At 50.1% G+C, this 8,558-nt stretch overlaps 1 protein-coding gene across 1 annotated transcript; it reads right to left on the reverse strand.

Annotated features, from left to right (window-relative positions):
- Window positions 1-7,559: 7,559 nt before the first annotated feature.
- On the reverse strand, window positions 7,560-8,463 carry LTHEOB_13035 (Monooxygenase FAD-binding protein; the record flags this gene model as incomplete). Its single annotated transcript, XM_035509969.1, has 3 exons — window positions 7,560-7,925; window positions 7,978-8,357; window positions 8,409-8,463. The coding sequence occupies 3 exons, from the start codon at window positions 8,461-8,463 to the stop codon at window positions 7,560-7,562; spliced, it is 801 nt and encodes a 266-aa protein (XP_035375178.1).
- Window positions 8,464-8,558: the final 95 nt, after the last annotated feature.

Here is an 8,558-nt window from a genome sequence, read left to right on the forward strand (position 1 = left end):
GGTACGCAACGGATAAGGCAACAAGGCGTAACCCTCGATAGAAAAAGAGATGAATTGATTTTTACGCTCGATATTGATGCGATCTTAGTGTTGAGCTCAGCAAGAGGTCGTATAGGCATCCAATAATGCTCTTTGTTGTATGCGCGGCGGCCTTCATCCGAAAGCTGGTGGACAACTCGGCATGATCCCAAATTTTAGTGAAAACGCTGCGCGAAGGTATTGCAACAACAAAGAGCGTCCCGCTTCTTGAACTCGATGAAATAGGGAAATGTCATTGTTGTCTTTGCTGAACAGCTTCTTGAGAGACAATGATGGCATAAATTTGTTTGCATCAAGTCTCCTCCGTGTGCGCTCGCTTTGATTCCCGCCTGCATTATCCAGAGAAGTGGAACTAGGCGACCGCGGCCTATTAAGTCAATTCAATGTGAGAGCTACCATTCTAGTGAATTATATCCTTGTACACTCATTCAGGTAGTTGGAGCTATTGAGGTCGCCGAAAAGCACCGGCAGACTGATCGAGTGATTTTTCTTCTTTACAAGCGTGGTCTTACAGAACAATGAGGCGGATGATTCGTCGATTGCAAGATCGAGAAAACCATTCGTCTCGTTCATTTGGAACCCGATTCTTCTGGGAGTGCAAGATCCGTAGAATCGTGTATCACGTATCATGTAAATTTCGCAGCCCTCTCATCGTTGTTGCGAGTCCAAAGCTGAACGTGTAGTATGTAGGTATTCTCGCCTTGATGATATTCCGATCGCCCTGGTTGAAAAGTTCGCTCTCAAATGTTTTCTTGGCGCTCTTTATGAGAGCAAATAACGGGCTTCCAGAGCCACGTCTTTAGGCAGGGGTGAAGCGCCAGGGTATCGTACATTGATCGCTCACTTGCTTGAGTTGCGTTCAATGCGCGCCGGGCCGCCTTTGCTCCCGCCATTATCTCTTGGGGAGTCGGGACTGGTTCTGGCGGGAGAACCATACGCTTGAGCGCAAATAATATCGCTGGATTCGCCTCTGTGAAGAGTTTGGTCAGTCGCTAGGGCCAAACTAGTTGCATTCCTTGCTGTATCGATTTATCTATTAATTTACGAGGGGTGATGTGGCATACCTCCGTCAAGAATTTCTAGCAGATAGTGTTGACGATGTACACGGCCACTCAAGCCTTTGAGGCGATCGGACCAAACATGCTTTGCTGGGTTTCTGAATGGTAGTTTCGATGTTCCTCGGGCGGCCCCCACACGGTGTTGGTAACAAGCAACTGGGGTGGAGATAGCTAGAAAGAGGGCGGTTCATAATAAAACATAAGTCCTAGGATGATAAATCTGAGGTCTTCTGAAGATAAATTTGGCGAGTGCCCTCGAAGAGTTCTACATCTCGCTCAAGATTGATTATCATCAACCACACTGGCCAATGATTTATCCAAAGCTTTCCGTGATTGCTTTCGTGGCCGCATCGCTCTTTCGCACTGTACAGTGCAACCCTGCCAATCTCAAAGCACCCGGTCTCTCAAGCATCGCTTGCTCGCTAGGCCACGGTGATGCGCATTTTGAAGCGAATCAGGATTCCTACTCCAACCTAGCCAGATTCATCCCTTCGATAGACCCTGCGTACGTGGTCGAGGATGGATCTGATCAATCGTGCTGGAGCGTTACGACAAGAGAAATTCCAGCCTCTCTTTGTTTGAGGGCTCCTGAGGGCTATTCTGTCGAGTCGATTGGAGTCTCAACCATCGTGACGGGTATATACTTTTCATGCAGAGGCGGTGGAGACACGAACGTAGATACCAATAATTATGCCTGTCCTTATGACGGGCAGCATCTTGTTGGGGTTGGCTACATGGACGGAGGGAGTATTTTTCTGTGCATGCCTTAGTGTCCCAGCGGGATGGAACACAGGTTTGAGCCTTGAGGACCGCTCAAGGCTGATTCAAATCAGCTAAACGAAAGGAAAATGGATTTGCAGAAGGGGGCGATGGAGGCTTCTTTGTGAGTAGACCTTTGGCAACGTGGTAAGAGCGGCGGAAGGTTCCCTCGAGCTCGTCTTAGCGAAAGTAGATGCACGCGATCAGTAATGCAACCGACTTTCTTGCTCGCTTGTTACAGTGATTAATACAATAGTTTCTTCATGTCGCTATCTGTCCTGCCAGAATTGCTCTTGAGAAAATCCCAGCCATAGGTTGGATTTCTGCCAAATAATGGGGCGGTGAGGCACAAGTGCGCACAATGCGGCGTAGAGGTGGAGGTAAGTAGATGAGATTCTCATGAAATTTGCGCTTGATCAGTCAGCTGATTGATGAATGAGTGTATTGATTGTTGTCCCAATATACTTGGTGTCGAGCCCAAGGTCGTCTCAGAACGAATGACTAAGCTAATACACTTATCCAACAGCAAACAACGAAGGTGATTGAGCTCAACGTTCAACAGTTTGCTGAAAATAGTCTGATCAAGAGTAGCATAGTGATGATGAAGTATGATAGGGACGATTGAGGCGATGGGTGCCCGGGGTAAAGTGGGTGATGGCCGGTATTTCGAGGAAAGCGTTGCGGCACAGCAGAGGAAAGGGCCAATTTCGAAGGCGCAACAGGGAATAGTGATAGGGCTGCAGAAGGCTTGGCAGGATCGGCAAGGATCCCTTGTTCCCCGTGGAAAGGATTCCGATTGCATCAGCCGATTCTCCGCTTCCACCTGGTCCCTGCGCCAAGGCAACACCGTTGGACCGCGAATGCAGATCGTCCTTAGCACATCCGACCAGGCTTGTTGGCTACTGCACCCCCACCACCAATCCTGCCCACCACCTTTCTTGCGCCTCATCTCCTCGTCTTTTCCAAGTACAACGCCAACAGCCGACTTGCAGATGGCGCATGCGTACTGTTTACTGCATGGGGTCTAGGTGAGTTTAAGCACGTGTTTTCGCGTCTTTTTATCTAGTAGGTAATAGCGACGAGACTTTCATCTTGCGCAACATAATCTGATGGGAAATAAGCTGAACCACCTCCGTTGCCCTGTAGTGGATAAGTTTGGGTATCTATTCTAAGACGATTTGGAGCTCATCGCCAAGTAGAGTAAAGCAAGAATCAACACATTCATCAATCATTTGGGTCGACCAAGCGCATATTCCATCAATCTTATGGAACAGCCCCGGAGAGAATTCTTCGCAAAGTACGCTTGTATTGCCGAGCAAAACCTGACAGGATGGTGGCAACGTTCGCCTTGAACGTTGATAGTCGTAGGGTGCTTTCATACGTGCTCGCCTACTCGAAAGTACCAACAGACTACACGATCGGCTAGAGCTTCGTTGGAAATCCGTATTCGCCATTCGCACGGTCGAAGGCCTTGTTTTCTCAGTGAAACCGCCTCGGAGACATGTTGAAGCACTCGTCTCACGCTGCGTGAGAATGCAACGCGGTGGTCTGTCCAGTTTCATGACTCTGAGAAAGCGATGGAGTATTGTGTTTGGGAATCCTGGGTGAGAGCTTCGTGTTGTGAAGCATCATTAGGGGATGATTGATGTAGAAGCGGTTCTAACTGTTCCAGAAAGTCGGGGCTAGAAAAGTCGGGGTTCGCGATGATTTGCGACTGGTGTACGCTGAGAACCTTTGACGTCACGTAAATAAATATGACGGCCGCGAAAAACTTCGAATTTTTGCAAAGCGCTCTTTGGGTTGAGTGTGTAAACTTCGCATGCACAGAACTTAAATAAGGTGGTTCTACAGAAGAACGAGGATTTGCCTCACCCCATGGATGTTTTCTTGTCGCAATATGGCCTCTTGAAGCAGTTACGAAGCTTGCTGGAACCGCAGGACTACATTAATCTCCTACGTTCTCAAGACAAAGATGGCAGACACAAAGCTGACCTTACTGACATCAAGCAATGCTTGAACCCGGTAAATTATCTATTTAGAAGTCTGGAACCGATAGTTAGATGGAGAAGAGTGTACGGTTGCAGCTTCATCCTTTGCGGAAGTGACGTGGCGAGGCTTCACGAGTACTTGATTGGAGGACTCCAGAACGACGACAAGGTTTACGATATAGCTTTAGTGATCGCTTTCGAAGACTCACAGTCATACACGCGAGCTTTGACGGACACTTTGAATGGAGCTGTCGAAGATGTCTACAACGAAGTTGAACGAGCTGTCAGACAAAAAATCGGCTCGCTCTCCCCAGACACGCAGAGTCTTCACGCAACCGTCGTGCGGCTTCACCTGAGCCTTCAGCTCTTCAACCTTGAAGGTGTGAGCTTTTTCGCAGAAGACTTTACTGGAAGTGCATGGATTGAGTGCGATCCAGTTCCTGCAATCTTCGTTTGCAGTCATGCAACAGAGCCATCCATTTGCCTGCGACAGTCGCTTACGTTTCCTTCGCCTACTACGTCGGTTGTGTTTTTGGGAACTTTGGGCAGTCCTAGCTTTATCGTGGTGAGGAAGTGCCAAGCATGTTCTCACTAGCAATGAAGGGTTGAAAAGACATAGTGAGCAGAATAGAATAGTGTCGGTGACGATTGCGTTGGCTCAGGGAATGTGAAGTTGAGCAGATGCAAGCAAAATAGGGCGACTTCGACTGGGAGCATGAGAATGGAATAGCACCGCTTGATCCCACTAAGCGGTTGAGTTCGAGAGGCGATACAAAGCCCCGACTATGTATTCGAAAATGCGGAGAGACATATATTTTGGCATACAAACTCTCGCTGAACACATCGGTGAAGATAATATTCTGGGTGGCTGACTACCTTTCTATTATGCAACCTATTTTCCTCCTTGTTGTAAGCTGGTGTGTGTTACTGTTGCATGCTGTGTGCTTTATAACCGTTGAGCCCATCCATCAGGTCTTCTGTCCTTGTGCTGGAACTGCTTGGTAGGAGACTTTAAGCTCGGCCCAATGTATGCTCTAAATAGTATGGAAGGCTAGTAATCGCCTTTTGAGACTGAAAATTTGCCAGTCGACTATTCGATGAACAAATATGTTGACTCGTATCTTTTCGAGGTGTTTGTGGTGTTGTGCCCAAGATGTCTCAGAACGAAGGCTGATTTAGTGTACTGCCTAGTAACAGATGATGGAGGAACCGGGTTCATTTTCTATCGGTCTCTATGAGCGTACTAAATTAGTCTTCTCAGAAAAGCCTTGAGTTGTCGGATTTAGCCCTCGACAAGGTCTTAGAAAGTTGAGGCGCTTGGGTCTTGACAGATCTCATACTGAAGGCCTACAGCACATCAGCCCTGAACTTTAGGAAAACGCTTGCTCCGCTCTCGTCGCAGTCTCAGCAGTATCAGGCCTGCGCAGGGCCGAAGCTGTCATATCGCATGTTAGGTGTGCGTTCACACGGGCTAACTGATAAGGCTGGAGGTTAGGTCTGGCCATGAATCAGAAGGGTTGAGTTTCCCTCTATGGACCTTCTTTGATAGGTTGTGCTGCGCCTCTCCTTGGTAAATTTAAATGGCGCTGGAGACTGTCAAACATCGTTGTGCTCAGCTAACCAAAATAGACAGTCCCTTGATGTCAAATACCAGCCTTGGCGATATAGACGCAAACAGCATTCTGCAACTAGATTTGAATATACTGTTGCTGTTCTATGGAGATAGTGAGGGGGAATGATGAACGGGGACAATGTGAGCGGGGGATCCCCGAGACCCTGAAAACTCCTACACTTGCAATGGGGAACAGGAGCGACAATTCGGGAGCAGGGAAACGATAGTGGGCAATAATGGAGGCAATTGGGAAATGAGTTGAGTTAGGATAATGCAGATGATGCTGGAGACACAGGCGGGAAAAAGTAAGTCTGGCGTAGAAGATGAGGGCGGCGTAGAAAACGGAGGCTCTCTTGGCATTTTCCGGGGGTTCTCGATACCCCGGGGTGTCTGCACCGCTCGTCATCCCATCCCTCACGCTGTGTCCCAGCGGCCTTGGTACCTGTGTCGTTGTTTGCGTCTGCGCAACAACACAGTAACTACCGTATGTCATTTCATCATAGCCCGATAGTTAGCGACGTAGTAGCTCACAAGAACACCAGTAGGATGGCTGTATCAAGCATTTTAATGCTCACTCGGCAACAGTTGGAGCACGGCTTCGGCGCCCTCTAGCCACCTTTCTGTCGCCCATGGGATATCTAGCAGGCGGGTCCTCACCATTGATAAAGACGAGGCTAAGAAGGAGGCACACGACGCTTAGGAAGATGTGAAAAAGACGTGAAAGCCGGCTCTTCCCTTCGTTTCCTCAATCTAAACTTGAAGCGCGTGTTTACTTCTGCTTGAGTTCTTGTTCAATTTTACCTCTTTCTAATTGCCCGGTTTTCCCTCCTCAAACTCGTGGCGCGCAATGCATGGAGAGAAACAGACTCCCCCAAACTAGAAGGCACCGCCGCCGCCGCCGGCGCCACCGATACCACCACCATCTCTCCCCGCGCCAGCGCCCGTTTTGTATCGAGTTGGTTGGTGTTGAACACGGCCTAGACATCATCATCCTGACCGGTGTGTAGGAGCTGGACTACCCGAGCTCTGGCAGGTAGAGTTTCGCGAGCTCGCCGGTGTGGATGGGCTTGGGCCGGTAGTCGTAAGAGGGTGCGCTGGGACCCAGAAAGAGCACAGACCAGCACTCGCATGCCAGGTGCACGTTACATAGACTATTTTGGTATTGCCGTCTCGACAGCCGTTTGGTGGCCGTTATACTTGGTCCGTTCTTCTTGGCAACAGACCGTGCCACGCTTTCTCGGCAGCAGGCAAGGAACAATTGATCCACTCTTCTATCGGCCGCTGTAATCTAGTTGCCAGCTAGTCGGCTTGTTTCCGAAGCTTTGTCATTGGCGCTCTAGAGTGCCGCTGCATTGTTGGCAGCGTCTGTACGTTGACTCGAATCGCGTCAGAGATGTTCTAGCTTCTGCACCCTGCTTTCGGTCCCTTCAACGAGCGGCTGCTTCTGGTGGGGCCGCGACACGGTCCCTTTCAACCCTTTGATGTGCTAGGGGCAATCTTGAGCGACATCGCGTCTGTGCGGCGCCGAGGCTACACCGCGGGTTGTGCCAACGCTTGGGCCATGCATACGCGTGCGGCACAGTGCAGGAACCGCTTTCCCGGGTCGCACGGCCGTTGTGGGCCGTCTACTAGTGTCGGAGATCTATTTTGCTTCGTGCCCTCTGGTGATTATTGGCTCGGCCTAATGGGTCTTTGGCAGCTCAGGATTCTTGGTTTTGAGGCTCTGTTTAGGATGACTGCCGGAGATGCAGCTCCTAAGGATGGGCGGTCGCCTGCGGGGTTGTTTACGTAGTCGTCTCGCTTATTCGTCCATCATGGTCACTCAGGACAGCGCACGTGATAAGAAATTAGGAGCTGGGATGATCGAAGAAAGGGTGATGGCTGTGGTAGTTGTGGTGGTGATGGTTGTGATGGTGGAATCATGGCTACAAGAGACTAATTGCGAGAGGTTACTTGTGATATAGAGGCATGAAGGGCCCGTATATAGTTGCGAATGATATAAGTCGCCATAGCAAATAGAATCTTAGTAAATTCACATTGTACACATCCCTTGGGTGAAATTATTGAATACAGAATTGAAGATTGCTGTAGTAGAGGGCCATCTCACAGCTTAGCTGGAGATTCCACCCCAACTTCCGGGTTTGGGAGATAGTTGAGGTACGGCGCATTTGCAAAGGATGAAACATAGGCATCGGCCTTGCACACGTCACTCACGCAAGGAATCAACCAGCGAGATGCCGCTTTCAAGTACCGTGTGTCCTGAGCTTCGTACCGCGTGATAATACCCGGAATATTGACGATGGATTCGGCTCTGGGGCGATGCACCTCTTCGAACTTCTGAAAACAAGCTGTAAGCTCCTCCAGCGACGGAACCGGTGAACATGTGAGGAGCTGGACAAGACCATTGGTAAAGCACGCAATACCTTCATACGCGGTATTCCCGCCAAGTCCAGGGTTGGCCGTGGCCTGCTGCCGGCGACTTAGCACAAGCCTGCCGTAAAGTAGCGATCATGGGACCTACTTTGTGGATGCAATCCCCAACGAGAACGACATGACCGTGGCTCCACTTCGTCAGAACTCCCTCCTCCAATGGAACCATCGTCGCCTTGACCCGCGCGTCCCACAGATCTCTGATCGTGTACGTTGGCCCCGGGTTTCTGCTACCATACTGTTCAATGGTCTTTTCCGTGTCTTCTTGTCCAAAGCGCGGGCAAGTCGGCGTTCGGATTGCCTCTGGTAGCTTGACGAAGAGGAACCAGAAGACTCGGCCTGGAACGCCAGTGGTGGAGATGGCCGAGCAGTAGTCGTAGTAGACGTTGTGCACCGTAGCATCAGGCATGGAGGGAGCATCGGGGGTGTTGTGGGAGATGGCGAAGATGCACTTGTACTCGGCAACAAATCCTAGACCTTCTGTTCAGTAGCGCACAGCAGCGCCTCTATGAGGGGATATACCCTCATTGAGCTCTTTCGCAAGTTCCGGCCGGGCCTTAGCAATCTCATCTGCCATGAGCGTTCTCACACGGCTGTGGATGCCGTCTGCGCCAACGAGAATGCTTCCATGGACGACATTCCCGTCGCTCGTCGTCACCGAGACCCCGCCAT

Source organism: Lasiodiplodia theobromae, assembly GCF_012971845.1.
Source record: "Lasiodiplodia theobromae strain AM2As chromosome Unknown scaffold_111, whole genome shotgun sequence".
NCBI lineage: Eukaryota > Fungi > Ascomycota > Dothideomycetes > Botryosphaeriales > Botryosphaeriaceae > Lasiodiplodia > Lasiodiplodia theobromae.